This window comes from Jatropha curcas, unplaced genomic scaffold (assembly GCF_041381405.1).
Source record: "Jatropha curcas cultivar XTBG-Jc1 unplaced genomic scaffold, XTBG_Jcur_1.0 HiC_scaffold_572_pilon, whole genome shotgun sequence".
Classification (NCBI taxonomy): Eukaryota; Viridiplantae; Streptophyta; class Magnoliopsida; order Malpighiales; family Euphorbiaceae; genus Jatropha; species Jatropha curcas.
In genome coordinates, this window is record NW_028322498.1 from 1 (window position 1) to 22,783 (window position 22,783).

The 22,783-nt window shown below is 33.3% G+C and overlaps 3 protein-coding genes across 4 annotated transcripts; all 3 read right to left on the reverse strand.

The window, feature by feature from the left end:
- Positions 1-6,191: 6,191 nt before the first annotated feature.
- On the reverse strand, positions 6,192-11,236 carry LOC105631477 (3-epi-6-deoxocathasterone 23-monooxygenase CYP90D1). 2 transcript variants are annotated; one of them, XM_089717037.1, is made up of 8 exons: positions 11,001-11,236; positions 10,505-10,829; positions 9,789-9,938; positions 9,469-9,720; positions 8,766-8,855; positions 8,497-8,682; positions 8,282-8,403; positions 6,192-6,730 (listed from the first exon to the last, which is right to left on the reverse strand). In XM_089717037.1, exons 1-8 carry the CDS (start codon positions 11,234-11,236, stop codon positions 6,643-6,645), a joined length of 1,449 nt encoding a protein of 482 aa, XP_089573163.1. In that variant the 3' UTR covers positions 6,192-6,642. The 2 variants fall into 2 exon arrangements, with proteins under 2 accessions (XP_089573163.1, XP_089573164.1); XM_089717038.1 differs by lacking the exon at positions 6,192-6,730 and having other exon boundaries at positions 8,278-8,403.
- Positions 11,237-13,833: 2,597 nt separating this feature from the next.
- On the reverse strand, positions 13,834-18,215 carry LOC149491799 (uncharacterized). Its single transcript, XM_089717036.1, has 3 exons — positions 18,055-18,215; positions 17,692-17,913; positions 13,834-14,542 (listed from the first exon to the last, which is right to left on the reverse strand). The coding sequence occupies exons 1-3, from the start codon at positions 18,098-18,100 to the stop codon at positions 14,226-14,228; spliced, it is 585 nt and encodes a 194-aa protein (XP_089573162.1). The 5' UTR covers positions 18,101-18,215; the 3' UTR covers positions 13,834-14,225.
- Positions 18,216-18,609: 394 nt separating this feature from the next.
- Positions 18,610-20,412, reverse strand: LOC149491800 (DEAD-box ATP-dependent RNA helicase 20-like). The gene is made up of 2 exons (XM_089717039.1): positions 19,485-20,412; positions 18,610-18,973 (listed from the first exon to the last, which is right to left on the reverse strand). Exons 1-2 carry the CDS (start codon positions 19,684-19,686, stop codon positions 18,909-18,911), a joined length of 267 nt encoding a protein of 88 aa, XP_089573165.1. The 5' UTR covers positions 19,687-20,412; the 3' UTR covers positions 18,610-18,908.
- Between the last annotated feature and the right edge of the window lie 2,371 nt (positions 20,413-22,783).

Consider the following 22,783-nt stretch of genomic DNA (forward strand, 5'->3'; position numbering starts at 1 on the left):
TCTCCTCGTTCCTTACGAGGTGGAGAGCCAAGGCCGCCCAAATGATTAACCGACCTTCTGAGCAAGAACAGGTGGACATAATAATAAAGAACCTACAGCCTGTCTACCAACACCAATTACAAACTCAATACCTACCATCGTTCCAGTCGCTCATTGCCACTGCTACGAAGGTAGAAGATTTACTTCAAATGGGACAATTGAAAGAAGACCCGGGGACCTCGAGATACAAAAAACCTAGCCAGCCCGGAAAAGTCCACGAAGTGGCAAGCATCACCCCCACGAATCCTTTACGTGTGGGAAACATGGGAAACATGCGAAATGGCAATCAGTCAAGAAGAACATATACTGATCTCAGGATGCCAATCCTTTCGGTATTCCGAGAAGCTGTCAAAGCAAACTACATCAAACCTTTGGAGGCAAGACCACCACCCAACCCCTTACCAAGGAATTTCAAAGCCAATGAATACTGTGAATACCACCAAGCACATGGGCATAAGACTGAAGCATGCTGGACGCTTAAGAACCGCATCCAGGACTTGGTAGACAATGGTTCAATTATTCCGAGAAGTAAACCAAACATTAGCACTAATCCCTTACCAAATCACGGGGTGAATGCTATTATTTCTGACCAGGAATTGATCGATCCTTTCGACCTATTCCTGGGAATGAACGAAATCTGTGTCCTAGACCTGAATGACCTGACTGAGGAACTCGATGCCATAACCAGGAGTGGGAGACAATATGAACCATTAGTCTTGGACAAAATCCCAAATAACCCTTACCAAAGGATGGATGAACCAAAGGAAGACCCGGTACTCTCACAGCTAAAAAAGACGCAAGCTCGAGTATCGATTTGGGAACTTCTAGCATCATCCTTTCCTCATCGCCAAGCTCTTTGCAAGGCTTTGAGTCTGTAACATCCTACTGAATCGAATCGTTGCATAGAGTCGAGTCGAGTTGAGCCGAACAAGAACCCGGTTCAAGCCATTTAAATCCAGAGTGGGGTAGAATGGGATGTAACTTAAATAAGTAAAAGAAGTGGACTTACTTGAATGAAACAAAAAGATCAAAGTATAAGGAGTAGGACTTACTTGCACTAAAATATAAAGTTTAGGTATTAAAATGTAACATATGGAAAATATAGGTACTATTTGGTAATTTTTAACACACAATCAAAGATAAATTTGGACTACACGAGACTTCCATTTCAGTTTGCCTTCTTCATTTTCTTCATCTTCATCTTCAACGTCTTCTTCATCTTCCTCTTCCTCTTCATCTCCTTTCATCTTTCTCTTCATCTCCTTCCTTTCTCCATCCATTTTCATGTGATTTAAACACTACATTCAACCTAGAACTCTATCCAAGTAAGTAGCCCTTCTTGATTTTCATACTTTTGTGATATTTTAGATGATTTCTAAGAGTTATTATGTATAAGAGAGGGGAACTCAAAGTTGGAAGAAAAGGAAGCTAAGAAGAGGATTTAAAGCTCTTTGGGTGAAGGTTTGATATCTCTTTTAGTTTTTCACATTTTCTTGCATGAAAACTTGTGTAGTGTGTTGATAATGAAAACATATATTGCTGAATGTTGAATTAGAGGTCTGTAAATGGTGATAAAGCATGGGATGAATTGAATGAATGAAGTAGATATTGATTTCATGCTGAACCCAGTTTGTTGGACCATTGACCAGTAACTTCACCCTGATTTTGACTCTATTTAACGATGGAATTAGGAAGTGGTATAGAAGATTTATTTGTTCCTCTATGTTTTATCTGTCCATGAGTTTTTGAATCACCTAATTTGGAGTTATAAATTGAGAGATATGACCAAAATAGTACAGACTGTGCAGGTTGGAAATCAACAGTCTGGACTGACTGGAAGTTGCTCATTTCGGTAAATATTTGCCTACCTTACCAACGTAATTAAGAGATGTGGTAGAAGACAAATTTGTAGCCTAATGTGTTAGCTAACCATATAAGGCAGAATCACCTAAATTGGAGTTATATATTGAGATCTGTGACCAAAATAGTATAACTTGTGCAGGCTAGAACCCAACAGCAGGGCAGACTGAGAGTTGCTACTTGAGCTCAATGTTTGACTACCGTACCAACGTAATTAAGAGATGTGGTAGAAGACAAATTTGTAGCCTAATGTGTTAGCTAACCATAGAATGTAGAATCACCTAAATTGGAGTTATAAATTGAGAGATATGACCAAAATAGTATAAACTGGGCAGGCTGGAAACCAACAGCAGGGCAGACTGGCAGTTGCTACTTGAGCTCAATATGTGACTACCTTGCCAACGTAATTAAGAGATGTGATAGAAGAAAACTTTGTACCTTAAGATGTTAGCTAACCATAGAATTTAGAATAGCCTAAATTGGACGTATACAGAAAGAGTTATGATAGGATTTGTGAAACATGTACAGGCTGTCTGGTAGATTTCAAGAACACATTAGAAATGATGTTGGAATGCATATGTAGATTCATTCACCCGAAAATTATTACTGCATTTTACCTTCTAAGTGAACTTAATTCAAACTAAGAATTTCCTTAATCTGAATGGTAAAATTTAGTTACATAAATATTAGTAAGAATTGCATCGCGGGTGCAATAGCTAGAGTATTTCCATGCAAGTTACTTTATACATTATCAATGGTATGCATTATTCCTCATTAGATATTTTCTAAATAATTCTTGTATTATCACAATACACATAATATGCTCCATTAAGGTTAGGCAGAAACCACGTAGATAAGACTATGTCGCGACATAGGATAGCAGATCTGCGCCCCATACAGTTTGGTACTCCAGCTACAGGCTGTTGAGTGGATATGATTTATATACGGGCCATAACAGCCCAGCCATACAGTATTCATCCAGTTTCATACAGTTCATACAGTTTTTCTTATCACTTTGGTTTCACTATAACCTTATGGAGCCATGCAGTTATGTGATTTATTATTTATAAAGTATACGATGGTTAATAAAAGTTGCAAAATTTATACAACATCATGAACAGCAGGTAAAATCATGAAAGTATAATGATATGTGTGCTTATATGTTTATTGTTTTATTTCTTATTAAATTGAGATATCCACTGAGCATTATTTGCTCAGCGAGTTATTTATTTAACTCGTAGGTTTCGAGACTGGACCGTAGAGAATCAGCTTACAACTGCTGCAGTTCATCTGTGGAAGACTCAGTCTTCAGGGTAGCTACTCATTTGGATATTTTGATTCTGTCTATCCTTATCATGGCATGTACAGGGCACACAGTTGGGCCCATTTCATTTTGAAAATTAGTATCATGTCTTGTAAAAATATTAAGTACATATCTATATTTTCCTCATGTAAAAAGCAACAGCTTGACATCATAATCAGCATACAACATGATATTAGCATAAAAGGACATAGGTTCAACCAGATTGTAGCGTCTCAGCTCGGTTCATTTGAGTTAACGGGTGGACCGGGAAGGGATGTTACAAATTTTGGTATCAGAGCACTAGTTTAGTTCCTCGGGCTTAAATGCATATGTCATTATAGTGTACATGCCATGACTACCCTGATGAACTAAGCAGTTGTTATTTTTATAGGAGGATGTCACAGGAAGGTGAGAGCGAGTCACACGCCTCCAGAGCTAGTGGAGGGTGAGGCTCCAGTAGCACCAGGTCAAATAGGCTATGACAATTTTAAATTATGAAAGTTGATTCTTTTTCAAATAAAAAATTGAACGTGGACTAAATGATATGTTGAAGATTTTGAAAGTTTGGTTAGATTTGCAATACAATCGATTTCGTTAAAACTCCAAAATAGAGCAAAAAGAGTTCACGACATTTTTGTAAACATTTGCTATATTTGAAACAACCAAAAACTGATAGGAGGTAATATATTATAACTTAAATTTGTCTGAGAAATTTTTTGAATTTACATGTTAATTTCTTCATCTAATTTGTGTTTGTCCATAAGTGAAATTAACAACAAAATTTATGCTTTAACATCATATTTTTCATATGCAGTTACAACATCAATTTATATGCCTTAGACATCGTATTTTTGGGAGTAACACCCAAAAAATATACTTCATCAACAAGCAGATCTGATGCTGAGAAGGTCAAAGCCTCTGCATATTTGTTTAATTTGACACTTTTTCACAGTATTTTGATTGGAAGACGAAAATTCCTAGCAATTCTAGGTTAATCACCTTAAGAGATTTTCAAGACAGTCAAAAGAGATATGCAAAACATTTTGGGGCCATTGGATTTTTCAAAAATTCCTTTGTTCACAAATGAAGAAACAATATATAAGAAATGAGAATACTGCATCTTTCAAAATGTTTTTGCTTTTTCTTTTTATTTCTCTTTATGTTATCACAACGAAATTCTTTCTTCATTGTGACGGTATAATTTTTGATGGTATAATTTTTGACAGAAAATTTGGAATAGAAAAGGTTATGCATTTGAGGGAGCTGTATGAAGAATTTACTTAAAGTTAGTAGATTATTTTTTCATGTTCTTTCTTTCTTCATTGTTTTAAATGCAGAAGAAGGTAATATTTTGTTTATGCAATGTAGGTACGTTTTGAGGATTTAAAAAGGAGAGAGAACCATACGTTTGGTTCTTTTCAGTTGTTTGATGCTAAAGCTGTCTATCATATGAAAGTTGGACAATGACGATGATACTCATTTTACTGAATATGTTTCGCTATTGTGCTTTTATCGTCCTAAAGATGGTTTAAATCTACTTAAGTCCTATGAATTCTCAACTGGTATTCCGAACGTTATAGAAAAATTCTCTTCTGCTTTTGAAATTGAAGGTGAAACCTATTATGTTTTACCAAACTTGGGGAAATCATTTTCAGAGTTTGTGATTGACAATGTAGAATCATTATTTGTTCTCAATTATGGAGGGGACGATCTGATAGAATCCAGATCCTGCCTATTTTTTTTTTTTTTTTAAACCAAGAAATTGAAAGAAACGACACATTCTGCGTTAATTCAAATGCGTCGTTCAGGACTTAGCTTGGTCTCCGTTTGGGCCCTTGTACTTGCGCCTTTCGAAAGATGAAATTGCAAAACCAAGTTTTGGGCTTCAGCAAATGATAAACATTGGGCCTAAGGGGCTCATTCATATGTAACCCTTATTTGGGCCATAAACTAGGCAGGCAGGACAGTAGAGAGTTCTTTTTTTTCCTTTCTTCTTAAAATAATGAATTTTTAATACACAACAGTTGGATTGGAATCAAAAGAAAACAATATTTCAATAATAAAAATTTGTTGTATGAACAATTAAGACAGTTTGTCATGTCTTCTTCTTCTAGCTTTCCAAGTTGATATCGAGAAAATTTCCTTTTTCTAACTATGCTTCTTCTAGAAGCATAATCGTCACAATTCACTTGATTATCGAATGTGCATTAAGCGAATATTCCATATATTGGTTAGATTTTTCTTTATTTCTTTTTTTTTTTTTTTTCATTTTAGTGGATTTTAGTGGAATGCATTTGTTAAGTACTTATAACCAAAGTTCTTTCTGAAAATTACGTCGTTTTCATCTTAATTGGCCATTATGTATCTTAATGCTTCTCATCTCATCTTTAATAACATATATTAAAATGATAGATGCAAATTAATTATATTTTATGTGATCATGATTCTAATTACACATATTTATATTCTTTTTAGCCTTTTCTAAGTTGAAATTGACAGTTTTCCTTTCCTAAATGGTTATCTTTATATAAAATAGACACGTAATACATGTGAGTTCCCTTGTTATATATGAAGGGCGTTATTCTTTTTTTCATTTTTGATTTTAACCATGACTCATGCATGCTCGTATCTATTTAATAGTCCATATTACAATTCGACAACTCTCCATTCACTCCGAGAGACATGAGAATTGGCCTGTAGAGATTTTATACTGAGGGGGTATTATTCTTCATATCAATTAATAATGAAGCGTACCAATTAATAACAAAGAGAGCATCAATATAATTAAAACAATAATTTCACGAATAAAATACAAAAATTCAAAAAATATAGTTAGAGTAAGGGTATATTGTGATAACAATAATTAAATTATAATCCTAAATTAGCTGGGATCCGCTATATGATCATTTATTTTCATTTTGTTTTATTGGGGTCGGATTGTAATTAATTACAAGTAAATATCATTAATTCCATCCAAAAATATAATTGGTGAATTTAAATTATTAATTACAGAACTAGAATTTCACATATATTTTTAAAATGGAAGTACTTGTTCACTGGGACCCATATCCACAAATCATTGACAAACCTCAAGTCACCAATTCTATCTTTTACAATTATACATGGCCATGCTAAGGTAAAAATTAAAATAAAATAGAAGTAAAAATGAGTGATCATAGAATATAATTAAATGGGTACCCACAAAATTGAAAAAATATATATATCTATGGTCTATATTTGCAATATCTATATGTTATATGGAAGAGGACAAACGTGTCAGTCTTGTTGATGCCCCCACACGTGTGCACTCTTGCGATATTCCTTAATTATATATAATAATTGTTATTTTGATGCCTTTTAGTCTTTTTCTTCGTGTGCTTTCCTTTCTATCATTGTAAAAAAAGGGTTTTTATATGCTCAAGGATCATCTCTTCCTTTCTTTATTCTCTTCTCTTGACCCAAATTGGCATTCTTCTCTTCATTCGAACTGTGGGGAAGTTTACAACTGTGTCTTCCTCAGCCACCCAACTGTATACACCACAATTAATTAATTAATTAATTAATTAATTTAAACAATTGCTAATATTCTTATTTTAACAAAAAAAATATATATATATATATACTTTAATCCTGAAAAAAAAAAAAAAGCAGTCAAGTTAAAGGTTAGACCAATATATATGATATATATATATTTGGTTTTCCAAGGTATAATGAAAAATACAACTTTTGGGTTCCTCTACACATGACAACTATTTAAAAAAAAAACCCTAGCAAAAGGAATTATATATACACCTAGGGTTTTTGAAAATTGTTCTAAATATCTATAAATATTCAATGTCTGCCTAGCTATACATGTAGCTAGCCCTAAATTTGACCATTTCATTATATATTAATTAAATTAAATTAAATTAAATTATCATTATAATACCAATTAAGTGTAATTTAATTAGTATTTTCACATTTCTTTCATGACGTGGAAATAGAAAATTTTCAATTTATTCAAATTGTTTTATTAATTCAGTGAATATAAAAGAAATAAATACTCTGTATGATGTAACTTACAATATTGTTTAGCATTTATATAAAAATTTCTTTTTGATAATGGCTCATGGAGTAAGACATGTTGAACTAATTTGAGAAATTGTGAGTTTCAATGCATGTGCTTTAGACTAGTCAAAAAAAAATTTTGAAAATGCATGCCACTTGTCCATATCAAGTGAGATCAAACATATGACCCATAATTTGAATAATGCCTATATAGAAAACAAAAGTTTAGTGGTGAAAGATACTCAATTGTCATCTCTTAGCTAGGTCTAGGGAGCATCAAAATCCACACTAGAATGGCTACATACATGACAAATTTATATTTCACCCCCATTTTATAAATTTAATATATGTGAGGTGACTTTGATTTATTTTGCAAGGATTTGAGCCTGCCATGGCTAGATTGAGACTGTCCTCTTCATGACCATCTAGGGTAAATAGATAAAGATAATGTAGACAAAAAGTACATTAGGGATCAAGTGGAAGAGTGGAATCAGAACCGAAATCAGAAAAAATAATTAGAGGTGGCAAGCAAAAAATTCAAAATTTACAAGAGGTGAATGTCAAAAAAAAAAAAACTAATTTATAGGTAAAAAATAAAATTTTATATATTTTATAAGGGTAAATTTAAAAGAAAAATAAAATTAGGAGGCGGCACCGCGGTTGTGTGAAACCCTAATTTAATTGGTTACGTTCGGTTGATTGCAAAGTTGGTTTTGTTGGAAGCAACTAATTAAGGAAAGAACAAATAATGCCTTGTAAAGGATACTTATTTGCTCAAAAATGGGAGAAAGTTGGATTGTTATGATTTTGTCTTTGCTCATGTCTAAAAAATGATTTTGAAAAATATGATAGTTTTTAGTGCATGACAACTTCTAAAAGAATTCTCAATACATTTTCTTGAAATTTCAAATTTAAATCGCGTTAAAAGTGATTTTGGAGTTATAATTTGCATATATATATATATCTCTACGCTCGAAAAATTTCTCATTTCTATAAAAATGGAAGAAAATAGAAGAGTGAGAAAAAAATTACCTAAATTGAGTAACAAAGTGGTGCAAGAAAATGGAAGCTTCAAGCCTGGCCAAATCTAGTCCAGGACATAATCTTTGTCCACCTCCAAATGGAGTGAAGTTGCAACTGCTCATGTCCTTGTCCTGTGAAATTAATTAATTAATTAATTAATTAGATGCTTAATTAAAAAAAAAAAAGAAAATAATATATAATAATTAAAATTTTTAATTTCTTACTTGCCACCTCCAAGGATTGAATTGGTAAGGCCAATCATAGTGATTTTCATCAAGATGAACTGATCTAAAGTATGCAAAAGCACACCATCCCTTGGGTATCAAATATCCTTTTATCTCTATATCCTTCATTGCCTTTCTCATTACACCAATTATAATATTTCCTATTCTTAAAGTTTCTGTGATTACCTGTTTAATTATTCAAATTTAAAAAAAAAATTAAATATATTAATCCAGAAAATCATAGCATAGAATGTAATTAACTTAATTACCTTCTGTGTAAATGGCAATGATAAGTAATCAGTCCAATTTAATGGCTCCCCAAGCTGAGCTTTGAGACTTTTCAATTTCATGTTCTCATCCTGAAATTGTATTTAATTATTCCAATTATGAAAAAATTAAGAAACCTTAAACTAAAATCAAAAGAAAAGTAGCAAATAACAACAAAAGAGGCCCTAATGATAGTTACAAGTCACACGTGGATCAAAACGGCAAAGACATGGACAGGTCACCTAACAATTTATGAAATTGACACAAAAATATGATACACTTAATGATACTAGAATTCTATTTGTTCACGTTTCTGTATGCATTCATAAAATATTTATGCTTTAACACCCGAGGGGATCAATAACCCAAAAAAAAAAAAAAAAAAAAGCATAGCGTCCTGCCAGTGATTGTGCGGGCAAACCCTAGTATTCTTATTTCAGTATTCCACTTGTGCCTATGGTACCTATTCGAATACAACTATTCAAGCGAAAGGAAAATTTTCAGCTGGAAGAAGATAAGAAGATTGAAAATGACCTGTTCAAGGTTTTTTTTCTTTTAATTTATTAATTAATACAATATTATCTTCTATTACATTTAAAATGTATGTAATCAGCCGACTATCCACATTGTAATAATTTACCTTAGCATTTAACAAAACATTATGAGTCTAATAATTTCAAAGAGGAAGAGAAGAAATTAGCATACCGTTAATTGTTGCAAGGCAGCAGGGCAATCTGAAAGGTATTTTACAGCAAGAGTCATAAGAACAGGCACAGAATCCTCCCCTGGAATCATCATATCGATCATATTATCCGCGATTAAGTCATCGGTTAATTGTTCATTTGAATCATTAAGCAAAACATCAACCACATCTTTAGGCACTAATGACATGCCATTATGATGCTCTCTTTTAGATTTTATAATTTTTTTCACTAACTTCACCATTTTCTTCTTGGCCTGTAACAAAAATTAGGAGCAAATAAGGTTTAATCATACTTATTTAATTAATTAATTGACTGACTTGCCTGTAATGAGCGGTAAAGTTGACTTCCTGGGACGTTAATAGGTAAAGACATAAGACCAGAGATAAATTCTTGAAACTGTTTTTTGAGTGACTCCATTTCTTGACCTGGATCCAAACTAATCAATGCCTTGACTAAGACTTGAAAAGCAATCTGCAGACAGGATTAAGGAGAGTTTTTATAAATTATTACTTTCTTGTGAGCAACTTTTTTTACAGAGTACTGTTTGAGATAATTATTATGATTGTTATTTACTAGACAAAATGATTTCATGCAAAATTATTGTGAACGCCCCCATATTCCACTACTGCTTCCAAACAGAATCATTTCTAACTTAAGTAGAAGCCAGAGATTAAATTCAAACATCAATTAATGATTTTTTTTTCTTTCTTTCTTTGATTTTCAATATATATAGTCGGAAAAAAAAAAAAAAAAAAAAGAAAATCATTAAAGAAGAAGAAGAAGAAGAAGAAGAAGAAGGCAGAGATAAGTTTAAGATATATAAGTGGTAATCTCTTTTTCTTTTGTTTTATTTTCTGTCTAAATGGAACTCTTCTCAAAAAAATTGTATATTAAAAACTTAGAAGAAACTTAAAAGATGGGTTTCAAACTCCAACGATAGAATTCATCTTCTTTCAAACCACACAAACAGAAAAAAACAAACTCAAACAGCTCATACGCACAGAGAGAGAGAGAGAGAGAGTAAAAAGGGTACTAACATTTTTGGTTTCGTCTTGTATGTAAATGGGTTGGTCATATTTCCATTTATTCATAGATTCTTGAACATAAACTTGCATGTCTCTAGTAATTTGAGCTTTGAGTAGAGCAGACTTGAAGAAAGCTCCTATGAGGCCATGAATTCTCTTCTGTAAGCTTCCATTGATGAGCAAAATGGAGGATTTTCCCATCAACTCTGTCAAAGATTTTGGGTAAGAAGGAACAAATGTTTTTGCATCACTTTGCAGTATAAATTTGCTCACTTCTGCATCTGTTGATACTATCGTTGGAGTTCCAAAAATATGTGATTTAAACACCTTCCCATACCTGCAAGAAAAAAAAGGTAGGTTTCAAGAAAACACTACAAGGTAACTAACAGTTAATGCCAACATAGATTAATGATGATCAACATGAGTAGTTACGCCGTATTAATCTAGGATTAATACATGTATTAATTAAAATTTGTAAGAATATGCATATGTATAGTATTATACTTACATGCGGCGACGTTTATCCATGAAGCTTTCAGGGCGGTCTGAGTAAGCAGAAGAAACGAACTCAAGGGTTTCCCCCAGAAAAGGCCATCCAAGACTGCCTAAAGGAAGTGGGGTTCTGTACTTTGATGATGATGATGATGATGATCTGATGATGATGATACTAAACCACTTGTTCCTGTACAAGATTATTATCGAAGACAACAATATTGCTAATACTATCAACAATAAATTGTCCATTATTTCGACGCTTCTTTCTTTGCTTCACCGCACGCACGCACACATAAACATATACGCACCCTTTCTTTCTTTCTTTCTTTCTTTCTCTCTCTCTAATCTCTACACTTATATATGATTATAAATAAAGTATAAATGTGTATGTCTTTTGCTTATTATATAAGTAAGTATATGCTTAAATTAATCAGATTATGACATTATTTGGGCTGCAAAATATGAATTTTTGCTTGCATGTGTACTTGCACGCGTGTGGCAAAGAAAGAGAGAGAGAGAAAAAAAAAAAAAAAGAAAAAATAATAAGGTTTATATAAGGTTTGGAGCGTAAGTTAATGTATATATATGTAAGAGAGAATATTTGTATTGGAAGATGCATATGTCATTAATATTTTAGCAGTTCGGAGTTACATATATACATTTGTGCGGAGAAAGTACAGGTTGTGGGTCGGGTCAGTCTTTTGCCTGATCCAACTCAATATTTTTGTGAAATGTATTGTTATTTTTTTAATTTATTTTGTGTACCTGTCTTTGTACTCGGGGCAATCCTTTTAATACAGGTGATTCTACATTTCGTATTTTGATTTTGCACAAAAAATTTGCCTAATAACACGGTTTATTTTTACTAATTCAATCGTGTGGTTCCATATTATTGTGTTAATAGTTCAAGATCTATTTAATTACTTGAAAATGGAACTTTTAGTTGTACATATTATTATTTAAATTTCAATAATGATAAATTTTCTTTTATTATTATCAAATTAATTATTTAATAGTCAAGTATTCAATTCATGATATAAGTGAATTGATGTTACAACATCAAATAAAAGTATTTTTTTTCTAGGATAAATTTGACAATACATATTGTAAATTTGTTAGTACATGTCTGAGAAAATAAATTACATCAAAAGTAGTTTTCAATAGAAAAGAAAAGCAAGAAAAACACCTTTCACATTTTGCTAATTTTATTTTTTAATGTTCACATTTTGCTAAAATTGAAAATTGAAAATTGAAAATTGAAAATTGAAAATTGAATTAAGCCCCCTTAATTGAACTTGTTAATTGGATCACAAGTCACAATTAGGGTGGCAAGCATGGATCAAAACTATGATTATAAGTGATTAATATATGATACTTATCACTAATTATATACATAGTAAACTTGAAAAAATTGTATATAAATATATGAAAAAAAGATGTAAAGGAGTCCCCACAAGTCCATGATTGTATGGTGGCACAGTGGCCGCTGGAGGAGACCCTCTTCTTGCAGGCGCAGCTGGTGGCCTCGTGCGTTCATGTGAGACTCAATAAGTCCAACCACATTCTTCATCATCATTTTTGCCTCTTCTTTTGTCCCTCTCTCTCTCTCTCTCTGTGTATCACCCAATCCACACACAGAATAGGCCAACCTCTCATGTTACTTTCATTCCCATAATCCTTAATTCTCATTTTATATAGGAAGGTCACATGTGGGTACCCTTTCTTTCCTCCCAAAATCACTCAACCCTACTAATTTTTGTAATAAATAAGGTAATGGGTATTCATTATTGCCCTTAATTTTGTTTATCTAGATTATATAGGGTTAAGGAAGGTTAGTAATGTCCATTTGTAATGAAAAAGAAAGAATATTATGGAAATAAAAGCCATTTCTTTTGGGAAAAAGCTTGTATTAATTTAATCTTGAACTTTTAACTTTCAAAATCTCTCTCTTTGACTGTTATCAAATAATGTGGTATTCTATGTGGCCCATTTTCTTGATTGCAAATATATATTTTCAATTGTTGAGCTCCATTCCTTAGCTTTCCTTTTAGCTCTTTGTTCAAACTACCTAACAAAATTAAATTCTTGAATCAATTCTCATAATTGCATTAGATCATTCTCTCTTACATTGGTTGGTTTTGGTTCATTTGTTAATTCTTTTATATCTCCAAGAATCTTAGAGAATATATTGGATATGTTTCAAAATTCTTTTGAAAAGTTTGAAGTTTGGGATTTCTGTACTTCAGGGTATATTCTGTACTTTGTAATGTTTCATTTCATGACATGATATTAAGACATTGAAATATATATCTTTGTAATAAAAGATAAGAGGTTAAGATTTAAATTCTCGTGGTATTTTCTTTTTAATTCAAGAATTTTTAATCTGTCGATAAAAATATGTCAACTTGTAAAAGAAAATAAAGGAAGAGTATAATAATAATAATAATTTTTGGTCCAAAGGTTGCATGTTGTGGTTACTCTGAGCATGCATATAGGCTCTGTCTACATCCTCTTTGGAATTGTGCATGAGCTTTCATTGGACCCATGTCACCATGTGAATCTATCTTCAACTTAGAAAAAAAAAAAAAAATTGAGAATATGCTCCATTTCTAATTTCTGTTGTTGGACAATTGAATGAGAACTAAACTATCCTTTCCTGAAAATGAAGTTAGCCAACTGATCCAAATATGACAAAAATGACAGCAAAGAGTTGAGTTTCCCTAGTTATTTTTAATTTTCTAAGACCCATAATTCCACATAAAAGGCATGTACCAGATAAATAGAGATAGAACAATAATAAGAATGTCCAAATCAGAGTTGGAAAGATAAGAGAAAAGGCAGAGAGAGAAACAAGAAAAAGAATTGGTGAACTAAAACTGTAAATCTAAATCAGTCCCAGGCAGTATAGGGTACCTCTTATTTTAGGCACACTCCTGTAATTGCTATAAAATAATGATTCACCTGCAGATCTTACAATTATGTTTGACCACACAAAGCTATTAAATTGATTATATGTACAGAACCCCAGAAAGCATATCAGTAAGTTTATGGTCAATAAGAATATTCTTCCACCAGATGATATAAACATCAACCTTGTGTCAAAAGCAAAGCAACACTAAATCTCTGATTAAGTGAAAACAGGAAATGCATTGATGTCCAGTATAGCAGAATCCATACTTCCCAAGTGATAAAAAGAAAATCCTGCTAATCCCAAGATGGAATAAGAGAGCTTAATCAATTAAATACTTGGCAGGGATTTTGCTCGAATGATCTGTTTAAGAATAGCTTTCTCTTCATCAATGCACTTCTTCTCTTCAGGATCTTTTGGTTTCACCTTCCTTTTCTCTTCCAAAATCCACTTGTACAGTTCACGCTGTTGATTCTCTGGAATAGGTTCACGCGGCTTTAAAGCTTCCAGAACGGTGGGCAATGAAACAGGCTTCCCAGAAACTGGAGTAGTTTTGGCAGGTGCGGATGAAACTGCTTCAGAAGGAATGCTGCTTCCTACTTCCTCTAGGCCTGTATCTTTTTTCTTTGTTCTCATGAACAAGTAGGCTGTAGAGATATGAATTAAAAAAGAAACTCAGTCAAGTGAAAAAGAAATGCATAACTCTCGAGAAGTATTGTCACAATTAGTCAAAAACATAAAGAACATTGCCATCCAACACGTTCAAATATCAAAATATAAAAAAATGGGTGAAAAAAAAAGAAGAAAGATAACACATCTGGCCTAGAGGAAAACAAATAATGACCTCTCAAGCAAGATCTTTATAGAGAACAAATATAAATGAGAACTCTAGCAGCCAATAATGCCATATTGACTACCACTAAATAATCAGATGAAGGCAACCGAATAAAATCTACAAGTGCTTGTGCTCATTGATAATACCACATAACAACTGAAATGAAACTGCTCCATTTCAATGTAACAATTATTAATAAATTTGAAGCTTGTAATTTATTATATTTTGTTATTTTATTTACAATTACATAATATGATTAATTATTAATTATTGGGGGGAATGAAAATCAAAAGTTAATTCCACCATTTGATATCTAGATATCAAATCAATAAATCACAAATGCACCACTACCTGGCTTAGCTCAAGTAGATTGGGAGGGAGTAGAGTGTGACTGGGATCCTAGAACCAAGCTGTAGTACTGTTCTTGAGTTCTTGTATCAGAAAAGAGAAACCCTAGGCAATAAAAGATGGTTTCATCTATTTCCATCATTATAAGTTTATGGATATTATCCTCTGCATAGTCATGCTGCAATATATATATATATATATATATATATATATATGAAATGAGCACCTAACAAAGAGTTAAATTCCTAGGTGTACTAGTTAATGAAAATTTTATGAACTCAATAAGTAATCAAATAGACCCAACAGACTGGAATTAGGGGACAGATGTTAGATTCTGAGTTGTGCTTTTCAAGAAGCAAATCACACTTATCTAATCAGATATAGGATGGAAGAAGAATGGCCATCAGATTTTCTTCCTTGCCATATAAAGTATTTGAATCATTCTATCACTTCTTCAATTGTTACTGAAATGCTTCTATAGGTTCCTCCTGTCACTGTCATTTGTTCAGGAAAGCCAGAAGGATCTTTTGTTATCAACAGATTCAATGATTTTGAGAAGGAACAAATAGCCATGCCTTCCTTTATCTGGTGTGCTGCAGTCTACTGTACCATGGATCTACTATGCTGGTTTCACAGGTGAAATGGGCTCATATACAGTTCTAAGAGATGCTTCAGCCACGCTCGATGGCTCAAAGAGGCAATTTAAAGCCAATCAGATTCAATTTCTAAAATATAGAGTCAAAAAGCATCACATACATCACACTATCACAGCACCATGCATATTTACTATGTCACATGGAACAACATTCAACGTTGTAAATTAGAGTTTGCTATGCAAGTGTGCAGCAACATCTTATGTTCACGAATTCCCAAACAGATGTAAGGGCATGTCACTATAAAATATTGAAGTAACAGAGAACTTTGAAATGCACACTTGTCATAGCATCTCATTCATGGAAATGAAAACTATAATTTACAATGCATGAAGCAGATAAAAACAATGTGAAGTTAGTGAAGAAAAATATACCACGGTCAATGGAACATAAGGTAGCATGTGATACTCAAATGGGCTTGACACGGTGCTGACTGAGAGCAAAACAACTAAACAGTTTGATAATTTTGATGCAATCACTAAATCACACATGGGAGACTAGCATTCATTTGCTGATGCCCTTTGACAGTTTACATGTTTAAAGAGCCATCAGAATCCTTCCCAATATGCTGCACTACAGTCAACTGCAAGCTGTATTCGGTTATTCATTTGAAATAAATAGTCTCCAATTCCAAGATATTAGCATGTCAAATAGTCTCCAAAACTTGTTCTCTACTATAATTGAAGCTTTAATTCCCGAATATGATCAATTTAATTAATCACCAGCAGGATAACTGCAAGATGTCACATTCTCTCTCCAGTTATGCGTCTATGGGACCACACCCCAAGTTAAAGGCCGAACATTTTCCTCCCATTGACCTCTGCAGGTAAATCCTTTTAAGATGCATTCTTAACTTGCTAATGTAATGCAGTGATATTCTAACATGAGCTCATTATACATGCACTCAAGCCATGTTAAATGGGAATTTCATCAAACATTACTGCAAAAGTAGATAAAAGATTGCACAATTTTTCATATTTAGGCCTATATAGTGATCAAAGTGCATAAGAATTAGATCTCTGAAATATGGAAATTCATGCCTAACTCAACTATTTGGTTGCCCATAGCATAGGCTTTAACCAGTTGGAAATCTAGTCCGTGCGAATTGATAATATCAAGAAGTTTGCAATATTTCTTTTTCCAATGATCTATTAGAAGCTTCATTTGCAAGCTAATCCAATGGCTGTCAAGCACTGTACGATTACTTATAGCATGAAAAGACTGAACCAAATGGGCTTTTAGTTGCAAGAAAATTTGGGAAAATTGGAGATAAAAAAAAGCATTTTCTGTACACAAATATGATTAATATATCACCATAATGACAACCTGTACTTCAAGTCCGATACAAATTACTACTTGGTGTGTTTTGGAATATTGATATCATTCACATACCATTGCTTTTATATACAAACAAGAGAAGCAGTTCTGCTTAGAATCTATTATCCAAATCATGCTCAAATCTTTACACCTTATTGGCTCCCACCTGGTTCCAATTGTCAACAGAAATTACAACTGGAACCTGTTTAAGTAATTACTCAAAGAAAAGGAGATCCTTGAAATGCAATTGAAAAACCAACATGTCCAGCAAAAGCCCTGAACCCTATTATCCTCCAATAACAAAATCAAGAATGTTTTCAAGAAAGAGAATCCAGATACTCATTTTACAATTGCATGATTTAAAAAAATTATGCGAGGCCAATAGACATATAGAACTAGACAAATATCCTCCCTTCAGAAGCCAAAAGAAATTCAAGAATCCCTAAGAAAAACCGAGGCCTTTAAATCTTTCACCGGCTCAAAGTTACCTTATCAGCAGATACAGTAAACAATAGTACTAAATGATAATAATAAACCTCTCCTATCCAAAATCAAGATACCCATTTCAGTATTGCCAGCATCAAACCATTAAATATGCCTGACATACAAACAGAAATGAGTAGAATTTGGGAAAAGAAAGTACCTCCAACAGTTAGATTGACAGTCAAGATAAGGGGCCAAAGGAATTTGTAACGTCTAGCAAAGGACTCCTTAGGAGGCTGAGGAGAAGGAGGAGCTGTAGACTGAGACCCCATTCTGTACGACTCAGCAGCAGCTGAAGATGCTGATGCATACGGTGTCTGTGTTGGTGTTGGGGAAGAGAAATCTTTTGCCTTCAGTTGCTCCTGAAATTGCTTAGGCTGCGCTGTTATTGCAATAAAAGAAATCGAGTCAACAACGAAACCAAACTCAAATAATTGAAAAGAAGAAACAAATAAGAAAGTGTTATCAAGAATCTTGGGAGTTGTTGCTGTCAAATTTACTCGCGATGACTTTGATTGGATACCTTTCTTGGGCTTGTTGGCGTAGAGCTTTGGACCTGCCTCGCTCATTGTGTCTTCTGATATCAGATTTCTTCGTTCTCAGACTCGCTTCTTCCTACTTCCCCGATACCGCGCGACTGAGACTGTTTTTGTTCTACTTAATACTTAATAATACTGCTTCTGTTTCTATTATCCTGGATGCTTATGTCTTCAAATGGAAAGAATGGACCTTTTTTTTTTTTTTTTTTTTTTTTTTTTTTTTGTAATTTAGTTTTAAAGATAGTAATTTTTCAATTGTCCTGAAAATTAGTTTTAAAGAATGGACCTCCTATTGAATTAAAATGATTATGAAAAACGATCTCAAATTTTACATTTTTAAAATTTATTAAAAAGGTTCATTTTTTTATTTATTTTGATTGCTTTAATAAATTATGATCAAAAAATTAGAAAATTTAGCCTTTTTTCACTTTTAAATTATGAGTTTTCGATTAAATCCAAATCTAAGCTACAACAAATACCATGTACCCCATCATAAAATTCCTTCTCAAAAAAAAAAAAAAAAAAAAAAAAAAATCATATAATTCAATTACAGAACGACTTAAATTTAATTGGCTCAAGTTGTAGGCTTGTGTCTGTACTGTTAATGAGTGAACATATGAATCTTTAAACTATTGTACAGATTTCAACAGAGTACATTACCTCTGGTGATCATTCAATAAGTCATATCTTACAGAACTAACAGCCCTATATTTTCAGGAAGTTAACAATGAAATTTGAAAAAAAAAAAAAAAAAAAAAAGCTAAAATGGAACAACGTTTAGGCATGACATCTCAGGTATCAATGCTCTGGACATAAATTTTCCCTTCAGTTATTGATCTCATAAATTAGCTCCATGAGCGGCCACCACCATAACCCTCCCACGTTCCCGGAAACTTCCATAACCTGATTCATCAGATGCAAAAACAAAACAAGGCTTTAGCAACTAAGAACATATTTATACATTACATGGGAAACAGTGCTATCATCAGGTCATATGATTAGCTAATCAGTCTGCAATAGTGTTAATGACTGGGGAAAAAATGGTGTGATCATAAAATCATAGTTCATCCAAGATTGCAAGATTTGACACAAACTTACAAAAGAAAAAGAAAAGAAACGAAACGAAAGGAAAATATTTTACTAGACCTATCAATTTCATTGTTTATTAGACCAACAGGTAACAGCAGTGGCAGATCTTGCATTCTCAAAATCTCCTTTGTGATTTTGGAACTTGTATAGTACAGGACAATAAAAATATAGCAGCAATGATTGTCAAGTTATACAACTGTCCCTTTAAGCTTATAATTACAAAGTCAGACTTCAGTTGCAACAAAGACATGTTCAGAATATCAATTTCCACCATATTACCTAAAAAAGGTATATGCATCCAAAAAACTTCCTACAGTCAACCAACCTGGAGGAGGAGGTGCACCACGACCCATTGCAGTCAATTCTGGACTGACCTTCTGCCCAGCTTCCTCAAGTATGGTGATAAGTTCCTTAGCAAATCTGGCATTTGAAGCTGTGAAGAAAAGTGTAGGCTGTTCCTTTTGCTCCAGCCCTTCCAGTTCGACCAATCCAGTGAACATAACCCTCAAGGGATCCAGGAAAGTCATAATTGATTACATATTTTACATCCTAACATCTGCCACCAAAATAAAATAATAAGGAACTGGGTACTGAGATAGGCAAGTCAAGAGAAGGTGCTCCCCTCAAAATCCAAGTCAGTTCTCCCTTGCAAGCCAAAGAGAGATCAGATGCCCGAAAAGATATTTGAAGGGAACGGCATGAACTCCAAATTTTGGAAAAAGATAAATATCTACACTTTCTAACCCCCAGCATGACACCACCAATCAATATATTAGGATCAGAGAGCCCATCAAAGGTAAGAAAAATGATAAGCAAAAGAAAAATGTGGTATGGAGCATAAAATGCAACCACAAAAGTAAAAGTTAAAAAAAAAAAAAAAAAAGTGGTATGGAGCATAAAATGCAACCACTTAGTAAGACAGAAATAAGACTACCTAAAAATGCCTTGAGATAAGAAACAATACATGTATGCTATCTAAAGTGCTTCCTATTCTTTGCATTCTAAGGATGGAGGATTGCCTATCTCATTTCTTAAAATGGCTAGATTTCTTATACTTTAGATTTCTGTTTGCTATTTTGAAATTTTTACTTGTCATATTCATTTTACACTACTTGGTTCATAAAATACATAAATCTCTTATCTTTGGTAGATTACTTAAGAAGTCTAAATCAACGGATAAAAACAAACATGATCAACATGAAGTTCAAAAAGAAGGATAAATATTTTGCTTAGGGACAAGCAAAGAGCTAAGTGTGGGGGGAATTGATAGCCTCGCAAAGCGGGCAAATCTTGTTATGTTATTCTGATATAAATTGCATGAATGCATGATTGTTTTTGTACATTTTACGTTTGTTCGTGTTGTTTTGTTTCAAAGTAATTTTCAGGAACACAGTTAGATCAAAGATTTGTTCTATACAAAAATAGGGCCAAAACAAGTTGAAACATGGAAAAGAATCCTTAAAAACCAGCCCTCGCGCCGTGAAGCAAGTCGCAACAAAGGAAAACGCTACCAGAGGACGCACGCGCAACCCACGCCCAGAAAAAGGAAGTCGCGAGCGCGACATTCACATACGCGATCCGAGTGTCAGAAGCAATTGGACTAGAAGACGGGAGCGCGCCTTGCATCTGCACGAGCGCGAGAAAGTACCTTTGAAAGGCAGAAAGTTTGCCAGCGAAATTCGCAAGCGCGCCTTACATATGCGCGAGCGCGAACAGAACTTTTGAGAGGCAGGAGGCATTTGGAGCAGAAGTCGCGAGCGCGACCTTCACCAGCGCGAGCGCGAGTCGAGATTTCCAAGAGACGTGATTGCTGCCTTTTCATCAGAGAATCATATCTTTCCATGCAAGGGTCGGGACTCCTCCCAAGAGAAGTCACCTCAAGCACCTCTTGACCAACCAATCACTACCAACACCACCATCACTCTCCTCCTCTATAAATAGCAATCAAATGAAGCAAAGGAGACAAAAAGATAGATACAGAATTGATTCTTATTCAGAGTTAGATTCACAAACACTTAGATTGTATTAGGAGAAGTGTGTTAGTAGTACTTAGAGCAAGATTGACGAAAGTCACTTGTTATTGATTATGCCAAGAACACCAAGAAGTTCCTCGAGGTGTGACGACCTCCGGAGGCTTGAGTTAGATTCATTCTTTCTCTTGTTTCATAGACTTATTGTATGTTGTTCTTCATAACTCTTCTATGCAAAGCAACAATATTTAATTGGTAGCATTCAGTAAAAATTCTTTAAGTTATCTTTTGATCTTGTTTAATCAAAGTTACTAGATTATATTCTCAGAAGGAAATAGTTTAGTAAAGATCAAAGAGATTTAATTCATTGAATTGAATTTGCATATGCATATTTCACTTATTTCTGTTGGAGTTAAATTTGTCTTATTGAAATAATCAAAGAATAAGAATTAGGTTTAATATTCAACAAGATAGGGATTTTAGTATATGTAGAAATACATATAATAGAAAGTATAATTCTATACTGAGAAGTTGAATTATATTATACCATATGTAATTAAAGAATTCTTTATTGTATATTACAAGCTTTTGAATAGAAAAGGGAAAATACCGTGCATGATTAATTATTCTAAGTATTTGACTATACACTTGTCTTTTAATTTAATTAAACATTAGTCTTAGCATAAATAGAAATTAATCACTATTGTATTCTTATCTGTAAACACATCATTAAGAATAAAGTAGCAAGTGGACTCAACTCGTTCCTCGTGGGATCGATCTTTTTATTACTACGTTGCGATCCGTATACTTGCGGGAACTCAAAAGAGACGCAACAAAATTCAAAAACCATAAAAAAACTACATCAAAATTAGGATAATGGTCTGTTTTCTTTAAAAAGCATAAATTTATAATGAAGAAACCTATAAATCTGAGGCAAAGTGTATAAATGCCTTCATATACCTTCAATTCTTTAAAACAAATTGAATCGGCTCAACTTTAAATGCCGATCCAATATTTCTTCCAGGGGTTTAAACATAAAACAACAGAGATCAATACATACCTGTTATGCTTGAGCCAATTCAATTTTTTTTTTAATAAAAAAATCAAAAAGGAAGGAGTAATAGTCAGGCATCCAAGGCTTAAAAAAAAAGTAATGAAACTTTTTTTTTAAACTAGAGATTACTATTTAAAACAAAACAGAGCGAAGGGAAGGGTAGGGAAGGGAAGGAATACAAAACAGATGGACTATGGTAACCAATCCCCTCATAATGCAAATCATACAAACTTTTCCTCAGAAATCCACAACTACCTAAAATGCACGTCATAAGTCATTTTCTGAAACCCTGAGAAAGAAACTACATAATAGCTCCATTTTTCTTTAACCATGTTGATGCTAGATCCAACAATTTTTAAGTTTCCATCAGATCCCCAAACCACGCAGTTCGCCTAGTATCAAAATAAGAATGAATTATCATCCTAGAAACCCCACTAGGATCAACAGAATGCCAACTATCACAGGGCTTAATCAACTATCCAATTTAAAAACAAATCGAAATCCCATCCAAATGATTATAGATAATCTCCCTCCCTCCAATATCTGCATGAAGTATTTTCCTCCTGGTAACATAGTAGTGAAATTTAGATTAACAACGAA

What these genes read in the sequence shown, in the direction of transcription:
- LOC105631477 (XM_089717037.1), bottom strand. Translation starts at nt 11,236, where the DNA reads ATGGACAATTTATTGTTGATAGTATTAGCAATATTGTTGTCTTCGATA. An exon ending in TACAAGACGAAACCAAAAAT is followed by an intron (nt 9,939 to 10,504) that starts GTTAGTACCCTT and finishes TCCTGTCTGCAG; the next exon opens with ATTGCTTTTCAAGTCTTAGT. An exon ending in CACTTTGTTACTCAATTTAG is followed by an intron (nt 6,731 to 8,281) that starts GTAATTTTTTTC and finishes TGGTGTATACAG; the next exon opens with TTGGGTGGCTGAGGAAGACA.
- LOC149491799 (XM_089717036.1), bottom strand. Translation starts at nt 18,100, where the DNA reads ATGAGCGAGGCAGGTCCAAAGCTCTACGCCAACAAGCCCAAGAAAG. An exon ending in CGCCAACAAGCCCAAGAAAG is followed by an intron (nt 17,914 to 18,054) that starts GTATCCAATCAA and finishes TTGCAATAACAG; the next exon opens with CGCAGCCTAAGCAATTTCAG. An exon ending in TGTCAATCTAACTGTTGGAG is followed by an intron (nt 14,543 to 17,691) that starts GTACTTTCTTTT and finishes ATATCTCTACAG; the next exon opens with CCTACTTGTTCATGAGAACA.
- LOC149491800 (XM_089717039.1), bottom strand. Translation starts at nt 19,686, where the DNA reads ATGACTTTCCTGGATCCCTTGAGGGTTATGTTCACTGGATTGGTCGAA. An exon ending in TGGTGCACCTCCTCCTCCAG is followed by an intron (nt 18,974 to 19,484) that starts GTTGGTTGACTG and finishes CTGATGAATCAG; the next exon opens with GTTATGGAAGTTTCCGGGAA.